This window comes from Oncorhynchus nerka, linkage group LG27, assembly GCF_034236695.1.
Source record: "Oncorhynchus nerka isolate Pitt River linkage group LG27, Oner_Uvic_2.0, whole genome shotgun sequence".
Taxonomy (NCBI): domain Eukaryota; kingdom Metazoa; phylum Chordata; class Actinopteri; order Salmoniformes; family Salmonidae; genus Oncorhynchus; species Oncorhynchus nerka.
In genome coordinates, this window is record NC_088422.1 from 30,715,381 (window position 1) to 30,735,718 (window position 20,338).

At 41.6% G+C, this 20,338-nt stretch overlaps 1 protein-coding gene across 1 annotated transcript; it reads left to right on the forward strand.

The window, feature by feature from the left end:
* Window positions 1–2,766: 2,766 nt before the first annotated feature.
* LOC115111033 (leucine-rich repeat LGI family member 3-like) lies at window positions 2,767–19,785 on the forward strand. The gene is made up of 10 exons (XM_029636916.2): window positions 2,767–2,816; window positions 7,480–7,816; window positions 9,212–9,283; window positions 11,740–11,811; window positions 15,558–15,629; window positions 15,744–15,815; window positions 16,008–16,177; window positions 16,270–16,434; window positions 16,615–16,705; window positions 17,283–19,785. The coding sequence occupies exons 2-10, from the start codon at window positions 7,608–7,610 to the stop codon at window positions 18,010–18,012; spliced, it is 1,653 nt and encodes a 550-aa protein (XP_029492776.1). The 5' UTR covers window positions 2,767–2,816; window positions 7,480–7,607; the 3' UTR covers window positions 18,013–19,785.
* The last annotated feature ends 553 nt before the right edge of the window (window positions 19,786–20,338 follow it).

The following is a 20,338-nucleotide window of genomic DNA, read 5'->3' on the forward strand; positions in this document are numbered from 1 at the left end:
GTTTAGTCATTGGTGTTTTAACACTGACAATGACTGTGGGGACTCAGATGAATTGATGTATTTTCTTGTTCATTTAAGTTGTCTTGATTTATTGAAGTTTGGGCTCCTTGTCTCTGTGTTCTTTCAAGCTACAGAAACCCTCCATTATTGTCCACAATTTGTGGCCTGTCAGGACTGACAGATGACCTGCTCTTCACCTTGCAGATTCCCCACGGAGGTGACGCATTGTCAATCAGCCATCATTACTCAGCTTCAATTGAGAGTGGGGCTTGGGAAGGTGGCGGGGGAAACTTGCTTATTAAAGCCTCCACCAGAGAGAGGAGTGGTGACATCAGCCTGTTGTTGTGCGCCTCTGGCTGTTTCATTGCAATTGAGACAATTATTTATGGGAACAAGGGAGGAGAAAAGTGGAGGGGGTTGTCATTGCACATGAGGGGTAGAAGGGAACAAAAGGGAATGGGACAATGCAGGGGCTCATGAATATCAATTCGGCCAGCTTCCATCTGCTATGTGTTGTGGAGGAGACAGGCCTGTCTCCTGTCTTAAAGGCATAGTGCCTACACATGCGGGGCCCACAGAATGAGGGCCCTGCCTAGAGCGAGGGGGGCACTGCCCATAGTGAAGTGGGCAGTGTCCAGAGCAAGGGGGGCACTCCCCATAGTGAAGTGGGCAGTGTCCAGAGCGAGGGGGGCACTGCCCATAGTGAAGTGGGCAGTGTCCAGAGCGAGGGGGGCACTGCCCATAGTGAAGTAGGCAGTGTCCAGAGCGAGGTGGGCACTGCCCATAGTGAAGTGGGCAGTGTCCAGAGCGAGGGGGGCACTGCCCATAGTGAAGTGGGCAGTGTCCAGAGCGAGGGGGGCACTCCCCATAGTGAAGTGGGCAGTGTCCAGAGCAAGGGGGGCACTGGCACTTTCCAGAGTGTGGGGGCACTGTGCTGTCAGAGCTGTTAGAGCTCTTCAACAGCCACTAAGACCATGTCACCTATAATGAGCTGTAACCAACACAGACGAATCAAAATAACCATTTTGAAGCACAAACAAGGGAGAAAAATGTGGGCTGTGAATTACTCAGTAATGTTTTGAATCCTAAAATAACGTCAGAAATTATATATTTTACTTTGTCTGGTGGGTTGTTTCTCCATCCTCTTTATTGAGGGTTAGGAGTTGATGATCGTCTGGGTTTGTATCCGACTGTGGCCATTGTGGTTTTTGGGTGTAGTTCAGTTCTTGCAACATAGTTTGCAGTGGTACATTATATGTCATTTTTATGATGTAAATGTTTTCAAAACAAAAGGATAAAGAAAGCAGCAGTCTCATCAGTATAGTGTAGAATCTCTAACAGCATACAGAGGTCAATATGACAGCTGTTGGCAGGGAGTATACATGCTCTTTGGCTGTTGATTCTGGGGTCTCTGTTGACGACTGGGCCCATGTCTGTGGGATGGCTGTGTCTGTGACAAGCCGCCAGTGCCCTGGGACAGAACTGACAATAGGGTTTAGTGTAGAGCAAGGCCTGTCCAGGAAAGGCCTTGCTCTACACTAACCCCAACAGTCAGTTAGGTTGTCCCTCACTGGCCGTCACAGTATTGTCTCTCACTTCCTGCCCTGCTCCTCCCTCCATGCTCATCATGGAAGTGGTCTTGTGCTCAAAGTGAAAGAATAAACCCTGGCATTCACACGTCACAGAGAGACAGAGAACGGGAAAACTAACGCATGCAGTGACATTCCATCACCTATTAATAGCCACTGAAATGTAAAATGTTTTCAAGTCTATCTTTTGTAAAAATATTTGGTGACTAATTCATTCCATAAATGAGGGATTATGACTGTGAAAGAGGTTGGACTGGAGGGGACACTGTGGCAAGAAGCTACTTGACTCAAGCATTTATGGAGTCTGGTAGTATGGGTGTGGTTGGGGAAGAGGAGATGGAGGACAGTGGTTTTGTGTAGGTGGGTGTAAAGCTACCAGCAGATGGCTGTGTCAGGTTGACAAGGCGTGTTGGCCTCTTCACAAAAGTGATGCCTGCAGGCATGGCCCCTCTTCTTTCTCACCGGATCAACTTTCTTCTGCGTTGGAATGAGTCAGACACCTCCTCCAGGCTAAGACATATAATCTGGTTTTGTCAGGCCCTTTATCAAATAGGATCAACTGGTGTGCCAAGCCTTTCTCCTCTGTCCCCATGGGCAGGAGGATACCTGCACATGCATTCCTTCAACACATCCAACTCCCAAGAGGCATATCACCTATCTTTTATGATGGCTCAGCTCAAGGAGGGAGATGGTTGCTCTGGATAGTACTGCATGATATCAAGCTATGATACAAACATGATGTTTGGTTGTTGGAGGATTTCTGAGCTCCTCTGGTAATTCAGTTTCAAAATATCAACATCAAAATGCTGCTCAACAGAAATGCCCTAACTCACTATCTTGGAAAGGGGGTGGAAATTGAGATCTGAGAAATGCCCTAACTCACTATCTTGGAAAGGGGGTGGAAATTGAGATCTGGATGGACATGAGATTGATTAAAGTTGTTTACTTAGAGCTTCAGTGGTATATGACAATAGTAATCTGTTTTCCCAGTAAAAGATGAAGACACCATGTACAAAAACCCTCCCACTCTCCGCCTACCTGGGGGGGGTGGCTCCCCTCATTGGTTGCCATACCACTCAATCGAAGCTCATTAAGGACGATCATGTCAATCTGAAAAAGCTGGGGCTACCACTTTAAATACTTCATCCTTTTTAAACCAATCAGCACGGACCACTAGAGATGAGTTATTGACTCCGTATTGCATGAATGTGGTGTGTAGCGGCAAAGGTATTTACTTTGTATCATTATGCAGATTTAGATAGTTTGATTGTTGTACATATAAGTGCACCTGTATTTGCTAATTGTGTAACGCTGTAGTGTTTGGAGTATTTCAGGTTGGGTGTTTGCCCTTTATTTACTATGTGCTTCTGTTTTCCATTAATGCCAGGGTTCTGTTCATCCTAGTGTAACCATCTACATCACCATCTTTTATCATCTGTTACACTGTCTGAATCCTACAAAAACCGAAGATGCAAATCTAGTCAATAAAAGTTCAAAAGGTTGGCAGACATGCCCATTGTGGTACCTCCCATCTGTCCTACCCAGTTTCTTTGAGCTATTTGACACACCAGTTATTGATGGTGTGACAGATTGGTGTGGATAGTGTCACATGTCTCCTGGACGATACTCTAGCCTACCCCAGGGCGCATTTCTCAACTTGGTTCTATTTCCCGGCTGGCTGCAGCGAGCCCTTTGCATGTTCCCTCTGCTAGTCAGAGTGAGTGACGAGATTGGGAAGGGAATGAATCACAGCAGGGTCGTTGTTCTCAGAACTAATCAGATCACTTGGCCTGCCCTGAGCCATATATCTTTGTAAGCTCTTTAATTGAATTGAGTCGGGATGAGAGTGCCTGACTGAAATGCCTTCCTATGTGTAACTGAGCCCCAGCAAGACAACATACAGTATTAGACTTCTGTTTGAAAAAGGGTTTTGTTATGGTTTTTTATTTTATAGGATTTCTGTCACAAAACAAAGGGTCATATCCCCTTTCTGCAGAGCATGAGCATTACAACCTACCTGCTGCACCCCTAAAATGTAATCTGCTCTGCAGCAAGCAGGTTTTATCCTCAGTTTTCACCTGTATTGCCTAATATGAAATAATCTGAAGCTTATTTTTTATTTTATTTTTACATTTTGAATTGGCTGATAAAGACAGTCATCAAAAGTGACAGAATTGTCAGACGCGACCTGTTACAAACACTTACCTTATTGGATTTCTTGGTCACCTGGTTTAGTGGTTGGATGCATTTGCACCCGACTCATTGGGGATGCTGTTGCTCCTTCAGGACTTTCTCTTTCGGCTCTATTAGCATGTTACAATAAGGTAAGGACTCATTTTATTGATGGGAGACGTAAACTCCCTGGCTGTTAGTTTGTGGCTGGCTGGCACCACTGCCTTTTTATATCCACTTTGGGAAACATTTACAACCAGACTAGTTTCATTTGGGCGTACAGAAGACTTACTGTACTGGAATTACTATGTTGCTGGTATTACTTTGAGAAGTTTCTCCGTAGCATAGCTAGTGACACCTGTGTGCATATGTCTAAGTGGAGTCTGAACATGGCTGAGTGAGACCACCTGTGCAAATGCATTACCTGGGACAGCTGGATTTTCCCGAGAGCACAACAGTAACTGAGGTTAAACAGGAAGCATCTTACTTCATATGTAGCCAGAGGGAGGCTGTGAAAGCCAGACACATGGCAGCAAGGACAGAGAGCCTTCTTCAGGCTGCTTGGCCCTGGCTTCGGATGTGGGTTAGAATATGAATTTTAAAAAGTCAATGTTAAACACTGAGTAATGCCAGTGACGCACAGTAGCAGTTATCCAAACATGTCTGATCCCCACAGGTAACAGGCCAGGGCAATGAGGTCACTGAAAAGGCTTCAACAGAGTTGAATAGCTTTAATTCAGAATACACGTGCCACACAGGAGGGGGAATGGTGGGGGGAGGAGCACAGTCTGGTAGAGAAGAAAAGAGGGCTCTGTAGCTCTGAACTCTAAACTTGCCAGACTTTACACCGTAAACTGCTTCTATTCCAAGGTCTTTAGATTTCGATCTCAATTGCAGGAAAGCCGAAATGTTGAAGTCCAAAAGCACAACTGTTTATGCTATAACTGTTGGAGACGTGCTGACTGGACAGAGAAAGCTGCTGTGCTTGTAGGAACACGTCTAATCTCAAAGTTCTCTCCTCATGTCTGCTGCTGTGCTCTACAGCAGGCAGCCTGTTTTGTCTAAAGTATGGAACTCTCCACACTCAAACGCTGTTAGAATGTTCTCATTGTTATTTATTTTATGCTTCGCTTATACTTGGCGCTAACATGGGTCCTTTGTCCTGATCTTGTTTACATTCTGATTGTGGCCACTTTTTCAGACATGCGTCTACAGATGGTGCTAATGTTTTTTATCCACCCACTGTCTGCATTGTGACCAGATTTTCCTGTATACAAATAATTTGTCAGATATTATTTCAAAATGTACATTTTTTAAGACACTGATGCCATACGTCCATGTTGCCACCTGTCAATGATTTTAGAAGGCAGGAAAATTATGGAAATGGTTTTACTCTCCACATCTGTCTACATATGAGATATCCATATACATTGTGTACCGTCACAATGCGTTTTTTATTGTCTACACCTGTCAAAACATGTGGGCACAATCAGAAAGTGAACAAGATCAGGACAAATGATGCATGTTAGCACCAGGTATAAACAGGGCTTTAGACAGCATAAACTGTGTTTACAGCCCCTCTAGGTGTCGAAAGCGCTCCACAGGGATGCTGGCACATGTTGACTCCAATGCTTCCCACAGTTGTGTCAAGTTGGCTGGATGTCCTTTGGGTGATGGACCATTCTTGATACACACGGGAAGCTGTTGAGCGTGAAAAACCCATCAGTGTTGCAGTTCTTGACACAAACCAGTGAGCCTGGCACCTACTATCATACCCCGTTCAAAGGCACTTAAATCTTTTGTCTTGGCCATTCACCCTCTGAATGGTTCACATACACAATCCATGTCTCAATTGTTTCAAGGCTTAAACATATTTTTTTAACCTGTCTCCTCTACACTGATTGAAGTGGATTTAACAAGTGACATCAATAAGGGATCATAGCTTTGACCTGGATTCACCTGGTCAGTCTGTCATGGAAAGAGCAGGTGTTAGTAATGTTTTTTCCCCCTCAATATATGCTAGATAACATGAGATATAGGGCTGGGGCAGGGAGGCAGTAGTGACTGAAAAACCTGACAGAGTGCCATTTCATCAACTCTAAAGTATATGAATCTTCCAGGTAGACTTTAAAGGGGTAAACAAATATTTTTTATGAAGATGTAATTAATAACACACATACAAACAATACCATTGAATGCAAAGGTAGTAGATCAGTTGCTGTAAATGTTTGCTGTTTTTGCAACCTGGTCTCAGAGCCAAATGAAACATACTTTACGTATGATACCTACTAACGGTCTAGTTACTTTAGACAGAGATGAAAACAGGGAGGTCTGGGAGGATGGGTGCTAACCCTTCCCTTTATTCTAAATGTAGCTCAATCACCTAACATGCTACATAAATTCACCTAAACTTTGTTGTTTTGGTTACCCTAACTTTCAATGTAAATTTCCCCCATAATTTTCCTTTGTTGTTGCAGCGCAACAAGCAACCTGGTCTCAGAGACAGACGTATAATATTTTACAACTGCTTTTCCATTCATAATGTAAACTAACGTAACTCAATATATCATAGTAAATGGGGTGTCAGATTTACGTACACAATAATATGAATTGCCCTGAGACCACGTTGATTTAGCAGCAGTTGTAGTTAGTTGACATGGCAGTGTTTCTCGTCTTTTTCCTACCAATGTAAATGTTTCCTGATATGTACTCTGAATATTGATGCCCTATAGTTAAATTGTCCCTGGAGTGGAAATGGGATAGAATGGAGCACTGTTGAACACCACATAGAATTCCTCTATTATTGCCTGTCTGAAACAGAGCAGCGTGATGGGACCTAGGCAACATGATAATTGTAGACAGTACCCAGCAGACTCAAAGGTGGTTGCTATCTGTTCATGAAAACAGTGTTGAAGTGTGGGAAAGCTGGCTGTGCCTGGCACTGCAGCTCTGTCTCCTCTCACAGCTGCCACCAAACTACTGGCTGCTGGAGCCACACAGCTCCATTATATGGCCAACAGCTCCACTGTGTGGGTATGCAACTCTGTTTTCCATATTTTCAGATTCTGAAGGATTCAATGGAATTCTATAGGTTCTAATATGGGTTGTTTATGCTCCGGAACATCCTCCAGATCTGCACACGTTGGCCTACGTGTAAATAAAAGTAAGAGGCCAAATGTGTTGTGCCTCCATCTGAAATCTGAACAAACTGTAAATTGCTGATTCATGTGATATACAGTACATGTTTTACAATACAAATGAACTTTCATATAAAAATATAACTTGGTAAAGTATTGTTTCAAAAGTCTTATTTCTGATTTTGGTGTCTGTATACTGTCAAGCTGTGTGTGTCCGCGGCAGAGTGTGAAGATCCCAGAGCCTCCTCACCCTTCCATTCCCTCCCAGCTACTGCCCTTGTTGCTCCTCTCCTCTCCCCTCCCCCTGCCTGGCTGCCTCTCTGGCCATATTTTTAAGGCTTCTGTGAGATAGTAAATAATTCAGTCAGCGGTGCTGCGTACAGGTCCTAACACGGGGAATTGCAGCCTCACTCCCGCAGTCTGCGCTCTGACCGCAGCTCTAGGGAGAACACACACACATCCAGGGAAGCTGCAGAGCACACACACACATACACACACACACAGTGAATATGCCCCCTCTCTGACTCTGCTCTCTCACTCTCTGCTTCTCTCTCTTTTGAACTGCCTCTCCAAATCTTCAGTCATTTGATATCTCAGCAGCAACACTACTACTGCTGCTGCTACAAGGTAACCAGAGAAAACACAACTTCTTGAGGCTCAGCAGTCTTTGTCACTAGTCCCTGTCCATCTGTCCATCCAAAGAGGAAATATGCTGGATGCCGGATCGAGAAGGGTCCCGGAATGGCTGAGGCTGTTGGCCGGCCTAAGTCTGCTTCTCTGCCTGGTGGGGGAGACAGGGGCCAAGAGGGTCCCCAAAATCCCCCGTTGTCCTGTCACCTGCTCCTGCACCAAAGACAGTGCCTTCTGTGTGGATACCAAGGCTATCCCCAAGAGCTTTCCCCCTGGGATCATCTCTCTGTGAGTACAACATTGATCACTCTGTCTGTTCCTGTATACTCTCTCTGCTTTTTGGTCTATTCCTTACATTTCATTCCAAAATGATAAAACCAGCTGTTGATAATGTACATAAAGACTTACTAAATGGAAGATCTGATGTCATGCATGGTTTTTACAGATTACTTAATAATTCATGGACTAGCCTGTTGACCTTACATTAGGCTACACTTTTACAACAAGGTCATTTGGGCTTTTACAATATATTCTACTGTGTCTGGTTTCCAAAAGCTTATACTGTATAAAATCACTGATCCTTTTTTTGTAACTTCTTAAGTTATACCACGGTTATCTTTTCTAAACAACAGTGAACTGTGTCTCTGAAAATACCATTATCAGGAGAGCAAGATGGTGTTTGAGCTCCTCAAGAACGTGTGTCTGATTTTAAAGAGACTTAAGAGAAAGAAAGGAGCAGGTTCACCATGGCATGTGTGTTTTGATGGACAGGGCTAGGTCAGCCACGACATGCTAATGAAATATGACAAATGGGCAATTTGTGTCCCTGTGCCTCAGTCTCTCCTCATCCTTGGACAGAAGTCAGGGGGAGCTAGCAGAAATTAGACTACATTGATTGGAGTAGAGCAATGGGATGTGCCTTAGCCCTCCTGCGACTTACGACAGATTCACAGCAAAAGACATGCATGTCCTCCAAGGGATAGTAACCTTACAAAGGTTAGATAAATAGTGCACAGTAATTGGAATGACAATAATGTCATAGATTCTGTAGCATAGGACTCAGTATGGTGACATTTGAGTTATTTGTTTACTTTTATTTTAGTTGATATTGACTCAATGTATTATCTTTCTGTAATTGAACATAATGTTCTTGTATTTAAAGAGCTTGGGGAATTGACGAGAACAAGCACTACAAGGTGGAGGTAGCCTCATTTTTAAAGTGATGAATACAGGAACCTGTGAATAAAGAAACTGTGTGTCCTAGTTTCAAAAGAGTTCGCCCTCCTTGAAATTCAAATGGTAATACAGATTGAGCCGCATGAGCTCCTGGTAAAACATGCCGTTCTGCATGTTTAGTTCTGTCAATAGATTGACTGTGCCTGGGGACTAGGGAGGACATCCCCTTGCAGTCTCTGTCCACTCATATTGATTAGGTGGGATGCAGCACCAACATCCATCAGGCCCTAACAATTCTTATTTCTCCCCTTCAAATGTACAAAAACTAAAAGTCTGTGACCAGAATTTTTTAAACCAAAAGCTATGCTCATAAACATGTTATTCTCATGAATACATCACAAAAACATATGTGGCTGACTGGCAACATATACACATTTAGCGTGGAACAACAAGCCCTTGTGCACAATGGGGGTAGGATTTGATTTGTTGATTGTCTGTACTTCTCAGGACAATGGTGAATGCAGCCTTCACTACAATCCCAGAGGGAGCCTTCTCCCACCTGCACCTGCTGCAGTTCCTGTGAGTATTCATGCATGTCCCATCATTCTATCCTCACCCTTACTGTCTGAGGTAGAGGAATTAGAGCAGTCTCAACTTAACTTCTGTGGCTTGGGTCAATGAAAATGCTAAACATGTTCTCTCCAAAACATATCTTCTGTACAACAACAAAAATTCAGCTTGACCAATCTCGCTGGTTGTTTTGGAGGCAAATCAGGATAATAGATGTTGGAGGGCTAAACATATACAGTTCATTCAGAAAGTATTCATACCCCTTGACTTACTCCACTGTTTGTTGTGTTACAGTCTGTATTCAAAATTGAATAAATCAAGAAAAATCTCACCCATCGCCACACAATACCACACAATGACAAAGTCAAAACATGCTTGTAGACATTGTAGCATATTTATTGAAAATTATATAGAAATATCTCATTTACATAAGTTTTCACCCCTGAGTCAATATTTTGTAGAAGTGCCGTTTTGGTAAGTCTTAGACCTTTGCACACTTGGATTGTAAAAATGTTAAGTCATTATTCTTTTTAAAATGGTTCAAGATCTGTCAAGTTGCTAGAAAGCCATTTTCAAGTCTTGCCATAGATTTTCAATCCAATTTAAGTCAAAACTGTAATTAGGCCACTGGAATATTCAATGTCATCTTGGTAAGCAACTCCAGTGTAGATTTGGCCTTGTGCTTTAGGTTATTGTCCTGCTGAAAGGGGAATTCATCTCCCAGTGTCTGTTGGAAAGCAGACTGAATCACGATTTTCTCTAGCATTTTGTCTGTGCTTATAGCTGTTCCATTTATTTTCATCCTATTTCCATTTTATTCAACCTTAATCCTTGGCAATGACAAGCATACCCAAAACATGATGCAGCCACCACCATGCTTGAAAATATGACGAGTGGTTCTTAGTAATGTGTTGTGTTGTGTTGGATTTATCGCAAACATAACACTTTGTATTCAAGGCAAAAAAGTGTATTTCTTTGCAACATGTTTTTGCAGTATTATTTAAGTGCCTTGTTGCAAACAGGATGCATGTTTTAGAATATTTGTATTCTGTACAGGCTTCCTTCTTTCACTCTGTGGAGTAACTACAATGTTGTTGATCTATCCTCAGTTTTCTCACATCACAACCATTAAACTGACAATTGGCCTTATGGTGAAATCCCTGAGCAGTTTCCTTCCTCTCCGGAAACTGAGTTAGGAAGGACGCCTTTATCAGTGGAGGCTGCTGAAGGGAGGATAGCACACTAATGTCTGGAATGGAATGGCATCAAACACATATAAACCACATGTTTGTTTTTGATACCATTCCACCCATCCTGCTCCAACCATTACCAGGAGCCCGTCCTCCCCAATTAAGGTGCCACCAATCTCCTGTGTCCTGTATCTTTGTAGTGACTGTGTGTCCATCCAAAGCCAAATTAATAACTTTGCCGTGCTCAAATGGATGTTCAGTGTCTGCTTTTTAATTTTTTTACACATCTACCAATCGGTACCCTTCTTTGCAAGCCATTGAAAAACATCCCTGGTCTTTGTGGTTGAATCTGTGCTTGAAATGTACTACTCGATTGAGGGACCTTACAGATAATTGTATGTGTGGGGTGCAGAGATAGGGTAGTCATTAAAAAATAATGTTAACCACTTATTAAACACGGAATGAGTCCATTCAACTTACTATGCGATATGTAAAACAAATGTTTACTCCTGAACTTATTTAGGCTTGCCATAATAAAGGAGTTGAATAATTGTCTTGAGTTGATATTTCAGCTTTTCATTTTCTATTAATTGTCCAAAAAAATCAACAAAATTCCACTTTGAAATTATGGGTTATTCAGTGACACAAAATATACATTGAATTAATGTTTTATTCAGGCTGTAAAACAAAATATGGAAAAAAAAAACTTAAGAGGTGTGAATTCTTTCTGAAAGGAACTGAAATTAGATAAGATGTACAAGTTGTGAAGTAACATTTGTTCAACAATACAATCACTATAAATCTCTTGAAATAAACTGTTATTGAAAACAGTGGTGACATGGCATTAGTGAGTAAAGTGGCTCTGTATCAGTGTCATCACCCATGACTGACTCCCTTCAGTTCTCTTCTATTTAAACAATGGCTTATCTGTCTATGCAGATTCAATGGAGTGTGTGTGCTAAGATTAAGTGGTTTCAGTTTATATTAAGGCCGACCCATACTATGTATATTGAATACTTGATCACTGCCTTTAAATTGAGTAATTCTTGTCCACTCCACACAAATTCAAGTGATTTATTTGTTACTGGAGGAGATGCTTTGTACACTAATTGTGTCCATTTAAAATTAAGTGTAAATAAATACACATTTACAGTACCAGTATTGAGTAAGATGTCTTCTAACCTCTCCAGCAGTATTTTTCTGGAAATTAAATGGAAAGTGAAACATTTAATTCCAGTATTTTGTAAACCTCTCCCTTTCTCTACATTTCTGCAGTCTTCTGAACTCCAATACCTTCACTGTGGTGGCTGATGATGCCTTTGCAGGTCTGGCACACCTGCAGTACCTGTAAGTGTCCCACTTTGTGCCTTCATTCAGTCACACACACACACACACACATACATTTGAAGTCGGAAGTTTACATACACATACGATGGAGTCATTCAAATTCATTTTTCAACCACTCCACAAATTTCTTGTTAACAAACTACAGTTTTGGCAATTCGGTTAGGGCATCTACTTTGTGCATGACACAAGTAATTGTTCCAACAATTGTTTAAAGACAGAATATTTCACTTATAATTCACTGTATCACAATTCTAGTGGGTCAGAAGTTTACATACATTAAGTTGACTGTGCCTTTAAATAGCTTGGAAAATTCCAGAAAATGATGTCATGGCTTTAGAAGCTTCTGATCATCATTTGAGTCAATTGGAGGTGTACAGTGGGGCAAAAACGTATTTAGTCAGCCACCAATTGTGCAAGTTCTCCCACTTAAAAAGATGAGAGAGGCCTGTAATTTTCATCATAGGTACACTTCAACTATGACAGACAAAATGAGGGAAAAAAATCCAGAAAATCACATTGTAGGATTTTTAATGAATTTATTTGAAAATTATGGTAGAAAATAAGTATTTGGTCAATAACAAAAGTTTCTTAATACTTTGCTATATACCCTTTGTTGGCAATGACAGAGGTCAAACGTTTTCACAAGGTTTTCACACACTGTTGCTGGTATTTTGGCCCATTCCTCCATGCAGATCTCCTCTAGAGCAGTGATGTTTTGGGGCTGTTGCTGGGCAACACGGACTTTCAACTCCCTCCAAAGATTTTCTATGGGGTTGAGATCTGGAGACTGGCTAGGCCACTCCAGGACCTTGAAATGCTTCTTACGAAGCCACTCCTTCGTTGCCCGGGTGGTGTGTTTTGGAATCATTGTCATGCTGAAAGACCCAGCCACGTTTCATCTTCAATGCCCTTGCTGATGGAAGGAGGTTTTCACTCAAAATCTCACGATACATGGCCCCATTCATTCTTTCCTTTACACGGATCAGTCGTCCTGGTCCCTTTGCAGAAAAACAGCCCCAAAGCATGATATTTCCACCCCCATGCTTCACAGTAGGTATGGTGTTCTTTGGATGCAACTCAGCACTCTTTGTCCTCCAAACACGACGAGTTGAGTTTTTACCAAAAAGTTATATTTTGGTTTCATCTGACCATATGACATTCTCCCAATCTTCTTCTGGATCATCCAAACTTCAGACGGGCCTGGACATGTACTGGTTTAAGCAGAGGGGCACGTCTGGCACTGCAGGATTTGAGTCCCTGGCGGCGTAATGTGTTGCTGATGGTAGGCTTTGTTCCTTTGGTCCCAGCTCTCTGCAGGTCATTCACTAGTTCCCCCTGTGTGGTTCTGTGATCATTTTGACCCCACGGGGTGAGATCTTGCGTGGAGTTCCAGATCGAGGGAGATTATCAGTGGTCTTGTATGTCTTCCATTTCCTAATAATTGCTCCCACAGTTGATTTCTTCAAACCAAGCTGCTTACCTATTGCAGATTCAGTCTTCCCAGCCTGGTGCAGGTCTACAATTTTGTTTCTGGTGTCCTTTGACAGCTCTTTGGTCTTGGCCATAGTGGAGTTTGGAGTGTGACTGTTTGAGGTTGTGGACAGGTGTCTTTAATATTGATAACAAGTTCAAACAGGTGCCATTAATACAGGTAACGAGTGGAGGACAGAGGAGCCTCTTAAAGAAGAAGTTACAGGTCTGTGAGAGCCAGAAATCTTGCTTGTTTGTAGGTGACCAAATACTTATTTTCCACCATAATTTGCAAACAAATTCATTAAAAATCCTACAATGTGATTTTCTGGATTTTTTCCCCTCGTTTTGTCTGTCATAGTTGAAGTGTACCTATGATGAAAATTACAGGCCTCTCATCTTTTTAAGTGGGAGAACTTGCACAATTGGTGGCTGACTAAATACTTTTTTGCCCCACTGTACCTGTGAATGTATTTCAAGGCCTACCTTCAGACGCAGTGTCTCTTTGCTTGACATCATGGGAAAATAAAATAAAAATCAGCCAAGAACTCAGAAAAAAAATTGTAGACCTCCACAACTCTGGTTCATCCTTTTGAGCAATTTCCAAATGCCTGAAGGTACCACGTTCATCTGTACAAACAATAGTACGCAAGTATAAACACCATGGGACCACGCAGCCGTCATACAGCTCAGGAAGGAGCTTATGTTTTGGGCTAAGGTGTATGTAAACTTCCAACTTCAACTGTATATGCTCAACAAACATTATATCTGAAAGAATGAGGAAGTGGTGTTACAATGAAAGATTACTATGGTGTCCAGTCCTCAGCCAAACAAGGAAAGCTCAAGTAACATTGAATATTGTACCTCCTCCTACCAGAGACTAGTCTTCCTTCCTTTGTGGGGCCTGATAAAGCTGAGCATGCCGTTTTGTTAATTGACAGGAAGTTGGCCACCAGGAAATATTAAGTTGCTGATGCCATCGCATTTGCTGCTTTCCATGTAAGCAATGCATTAGGCTCCATAAAGTGATTGTGTGGCTCTGGCTGCAGCCCAGCCCCAGGGCTCTGCAGCACCCAGCCAGCTCTACCCGAGGTGGCTCCTCACTGTGAATGCTAATGAACTCATATCTTCATATCCAGTGCTGCTCCAAATGGGAGACTGACTGCAGGCTGGCTGAGCTCACATAGTGTAGCCCTGGGATGCCTCACACATCCAGAATGAAGACAGAGAATGCACCTGTAGCCAATTGTCACTTGTGGTTATCTTTCATCATTCCATCAACTAAAATTATAGATTCATCATCCTAAAATAAGGAGATGTTGGTGATATGATGAGAAATTCTCATGTGTGCATTGTTTTGAAGAGATTAATTGTGGTTGTCATTTGTGTAGTACAGGTAGTTCACAGAGCTATGTTTGCATTAGTAACTTAAGCCAAATATTGTCCAATCGACAACTTGTTTGATAGTTGGCAACATTTGCACAGTAACATTCTTTTAGTTTCTAAGTGGCTCAGTTCAATGTCCAAACAGCTGAACTTTGATACAGGGCTCAGACTATATTTATTCCTGAACCCATGTAGAGGCACCCTACTAACTATCTGATGACAGGGCAGTTTTGCCTATAAGTCATTTCTCGATTTTAAGTATACCCAAGAGACGTACACCTGCTACGTTACCTCCATTAGAAAAATGTGAGCGGATGATTAATGGTTGTTTTGGACGCTTTGCACCATAGCCAGTAAAAGATTCCCTCCCCCTCTTTTCCTTACAACTTGGCTTATCCTCAAGGTTAGTCCCGCTCTTACTGCAGACAGTCCAGCCAGCAGACAGGCCCGTTCCCATTACAGCTGCTTAAGATTCAGGAAGCATTCCCTGGAAGCTAAATGAAATCTCTCAAAGTTTGCAGGACATGTTCCCCTTAGGAACAGGCTTTTGAAGTAAATAAATAAGGGAAAGACGGAGACACAATCAGGTTCAATAAGACAAATATCACACTCTGAATATGGAAAACAAGGCTGTGTACTGTCCATGAGTGACATGGCAATGTATTTAAATGGTCTTGATTGAATTACAGTACCAGTCAAAAGTTTGGACACACAGATTCATTCAAGGGGTTTTCTTAATTTTTTTACTGTTTTCTACATTGTAGAATAATAGTGAAGACATCAAAACTATGAAAAAACACATGGAATTATAAACAGACTGGTACTGTATATTAGCAAATGACCCCCAGTTCTACCACAAGTATCTTGATTATCATGATTGCTTTCATCAGATTTGTAGAGAACAATGACGTCCAAGCCCTGTCAAAGCATACCTTCAGAGGGCTTAAATCCTTGACTCACCTGTGAGTATATCTTCTGACTTTTTCTCTGTAAATATCAATGGAAGAATACTTGTTACGTATTGCATGGACATGTTATGATTATTATACATTTGATCTGATCTCTGTCTCTTGTAGTTCTCTGTCAAATAATAACCTGCAGTTCCTTCCACGAGAACTCTTCAAATATCTTGATATTTTGACAGACTTGTAAGTACACTACTTTTTGAAAGGGACACGTTAGCCTTATCATAGGTTTCATCTTGTGATATGTTTTTGAAGTAACTAAGTTATCACCATGTTATTACAACTTTATTCAGCGCTGTAATTGGAAATGCGCTACCAAGAATCCTTACGAGACAGTTTACCTTCTGTCATTCTATTGTTCTATGTGTTACCCAGAGATCTGCGGGGTAACTCATTCCGCTGTGACTGTAAAATCAAGTGGCTGGTGGACTGGATGGAGAAGACCAACACCTCTGTCCCTGCCATCTACTGTGCCAGCCCATTTGAGTTCCAAGGTCGCAGAATCCATGATCTCACCCCACGAGACTTCAACTGTATCAGTGCAGGTTTGCCCCAAATCATCTTGAAATTAATTTCACAGGACAGCAAGGCACTTAATTGATAGATTGATAATCCTCATCTCTGTCTTCCCCTGTAGACTTTGCCGTTTATGAGACTTTTCCCTTCCAGTCTGTGTCAGTGGAGTCCTATGAATTCAACAACAATCAGTTTGTGGCCTTCGCCCAGCCTGATACTGGGTTCTGTACACTGTTTGTATGGGATCATGTGGAAATGGTCTTCCGGATGTACCATAATATAACAGGTTAGTTTCTTCTTTGACTTAAGCCTTTTTTAATATAACAAATCATGCCACAAGACAACCAATGCATTCAACTGTTATCACTTAATTATAGACCAAGGGATTTTACATTGTATCTTTAAGTACACAGAGGAGACTGAATTCAGCTAAACCTGCTGCTTTCTGCTTCTTTGTTTCTCCTAGCTCGCTCCGCTGTCTACTGCAAGCCTGTGGTCATAAACAACACTCTTTACATGGTTGTGGCTCAACTTTTTGGAGGATCCCACATCTACAAGTGAGACTTATTCCAATTCTTTATCAAAGGCAAAATGTAATTGATTTGTTAATTTTCTTAGCCATTGGCGTTTTTCCATTAAGACTTACCCACACACCAGCGGGCCACCAGTGTTTTATGTTAATGTAGGCTCTGGTGTAATTGTGTTTCCATCAGAGTATGACACTTAAGACTTCCCACTGGGCACAGGCGTCAATTCAACGTTGGTTCAACGTAATTTCATTGAAATTACGTGAAAACATAGTTGATTCAACCAGTGGCGAGCACAATCAACAACTTATGCATAATTCAAGACTGTTGATTTGTGAGGTGTTAAAGTTCACAGTTATCAAGTGTTATGTAAATGACAGCTGAAAAGTACCAGCCGCCTGGCTTGGCCCCAAGTTAGAACAGGTCTGCCAGAGCCATGGCCCAGTGAGGCACGGGTGCCAGCCTTTGTAGATAGAAGCAGAAAAGTCTGAACCTTTTGGGTAAAAAACTGGGGTAAATCCTTATTGAAAATGTGCCAAAATTGTGTTACGATTAGATGTTTGTGATGATGATTTTGGGATGGCTGACCTGGTTGACACCTTTTCAGGTGGGAAGAGGACCCACAGCGATTTGTGAAGATTCAGGACATTGACACCACACGTGTGAGGAAACCCAACTTTGTTGAGACCTTCCAGCTGGATGATGAGTGGTACTTTGCCGTGGCAGACAGTTCCAAGGCAGGCTCTACGAGCATATACCGCTGGAACAGCAACGGTTTCTACTCCCACCAATCCCTTCATCCCTGGCATCGTGACACCCATGTGGAGTTCCTAGATGTGGAAGGGAAGCAGCGTCTCATTCTCTCCAGTGCCTCTCAGCCCCCAGTGGTTTACCAGTGGAACCGCAGCCTGCGCCAGTTTGCCTTTCATTCCCAAATCACTGAGACTTTCGACGTGCAGATGGTCAAGCATTTCTGGGTGCGCAACGTTCTCTACCTTTGCCTTACACGCTTCATTGGTGACTCCAAGATTCTCCGATGGGAGGGGCAGCGCTATGTTGAGATTCAGACCCTGCCCTCACGTGGCTCCATGGCTGTGTATCCATTCACTGTGGGCCCCCGCCAGTATCTTCTCCTAGGGAGTGATTTCTCCTTCTCTCGAGTTTACCTGTGGGATGACCTCACCCAGCGCTTCCAGCCCTTCCAGGAGCTCAACATGAGAGCACCCCGGGCCTTCAGCTTGGTGTCTGTGGACAACAAAGACATGCTGCTAGCAGCCAGCTTTAAAGGCAACACCCTAGCCTACCAGCACCTAATAGTGGATCTCAGTGCCAAATAGACCAATCCAGCTGAATCTACAGTATGAGACCATTCATTAATCTGTGCTGTTCTTGTGGAGAAGCAATCTAAGCCATGCAACTAAATGCCTGTTAAATTGGCAAAACAAAATGTAATAGTACTAATGAACAGGAAATGCATGATATCTTCTGATATGTCTGAATCAATTAAAACTGGATGTGTAATGACAGAACATATCACCATAACTAGTACATCACTATGCAACATCACTACTTACTTGACCTACCATTAATTTATGCTCTGTGGAAAATATACTTGGAGGTTCCATTGCAGATATAGTACAAATATAAGTAACATCAGATTATGTGAAAAGCATGTGCATCTACTGAACTTTTCTATTGGATGTTTCAAATCCTTTAATTCATGAATATCAATATAGGAAAATAACTGTTCACATCAAATAGTTAGACATTCTATGAAATGATAGTTAAGATATTTTGTTCAAAGCAATAATGTAATCTGCATGCCATAATGTTCTCTTAACAGTAGATCATCTTTTATAAAATTATTCTGTGTACATTTTATATTGCATCAAGGTAATAATAGCAATACGTGTTAATAAATTTCGCTCTGTTGATCCTGAATGATACCAATATATTTTTGTTTAATTACAATGCATGTGTACATGTACAGATTTCCCTAAATAAATGTTTGGTTAACTGAATAGGACTGGAAGGTTGTCAAGCTCCTGTCATCACTGTGTGTGTGTGTGTGTGTGTGTGTGTGTGTATATTATATATATAGACACCTACTCATTCCAGGGTTTTTCTTTATTTTTACTATTTTCTACATTGTAGAATAATAGTGAAGACATCAAAACTATGAAATTACACATATCGAATCATGTAGTAACAAAAAAAGGGTTCAACAAATCAAAATATATTTGAGATTCTTCAAAGTAGCCACCCTTTGTCTTGATGACAGCACACTCTTGGCATTCAAGCTTTGGACTGGTACTGTATATATTTTTTAAATATCTACAAGCCTGTTTTTGCTTTGTCATTATGGAGTATTGTGTGTAGATTGATGAGGCGGCAAAAAACATTTCAATCCATTTGAGTAAGGCTGGAACGTAACAATGTGGAAAAAGTCAAGGGGTCTGAATACTTTCCGAATGCACTGTACAACACTGTTCATTGCCTTACATTTGTTTTGGACTTGGGGACTGTGAAGAGACCCCTTGTGGCATGTCTAGTGGGGTATGTCTGTCAGAACTGTATGTTATTTTCAACAAAGTAATGTTTCTCATACAAACAAGAAGTGATGCAGTCAATCTTTCCTCTACCTTGAGCCAAGAGAAACAAATGCATCTTGTTGATATGAGTCCTCTGTGTGAATGCTGCTCACATTTATATAACCAGGCAATACTCAAGATGTGATAAAACTGCAGGACTTGTTTGGTTGAATGTGTTGTTGAAAAAGCCGAGCACGTCTTTATCATAGTCATAATTGTCCCTATCTTTACAACAACAGAAACAATATGCTTTGACCATAACAGTTTACCTTCTAAGGTAAAAACTAATAAGTTTAGTCTCCTCTACTTGCTCAACAGCCACATGAATCATTATCATACTCAGCTGAGGCCAATACTTATGGAATTATTTGTACCAAATACAATGCTTGTGGTTTTGGTGCATGCTTATTGATAACTGGAAGAATGCATCAAGTGCAGCGCCTGGATGCTGCTCATTACAGGACATTGTAAATAAGAATTTGTTCTTAATAGACTTACCTGTATAAATAAAAGTGAAATTAAAAAATGAAATAAAAAATATCTTCATAAGAATCACTACAGAACGTTTTGTATGATCTCTTATTGGCCTACACTATTTTATGCCCAGCCTTTGGAACCCTGACTTTTCTGTATATAGCTACTATATGGTCACTACATCCAATTGGTGTGGACATCGCTTTAGAACAAAGTTCTCCAGCATTAGTCACATTTATGTCAAAAATAAAATAACTAGTTTCAACATTATTCTTCGAATAGCCTATACCGGTATATACACATTGTTAGTAGGATATTATGAGTGTTGTGATTGTATGATTCACTACTGTATTTGACACTTACCACCATAGAAGGGGGTATAGTGTGAGCAGAGTCTGAATTACGGGGGGCCCAGGGGCGTCTCAGACCCCCTGAATGAGTCACGAGTCCCCATAAATGCAACAAAGTAAAAAAAAAAATTGGGGATGGGTCTCTAAATAATACTAATTTAACCATTGGGTCGTTTCATCTCAAAAAGCACAAAGAGGATTTTGACACCCATCATCTCAGATTGTTCTGAAATCGCTTCTGTAGTTAG

Excerpts from the sequence above, each read along its gene's own strand:
- LOC115111033 (XM_029636916.2), top strand. The coding sequence starts at position 7,608 with ATGCTGGATGCCGGATCGAGAAGGGTCCCGGAATGGCTGAGGCTGTTG. Across the intron at positions 9,284-11,739 it reads CTGCACCTGCTGCAGTTCCT|TCTTCTGAACTCCAATACCT; the intron begins GTGAGTATTCAT and ends ACATTTCTGCAG. Across the intron at positions 15,816-16,007 it reads CTTGATATTTTGACAGACTT|AGATCTGCGGGGTAACTCAT; the intron begins GTAAGTACACTA and ends TGTGTTACCCAG.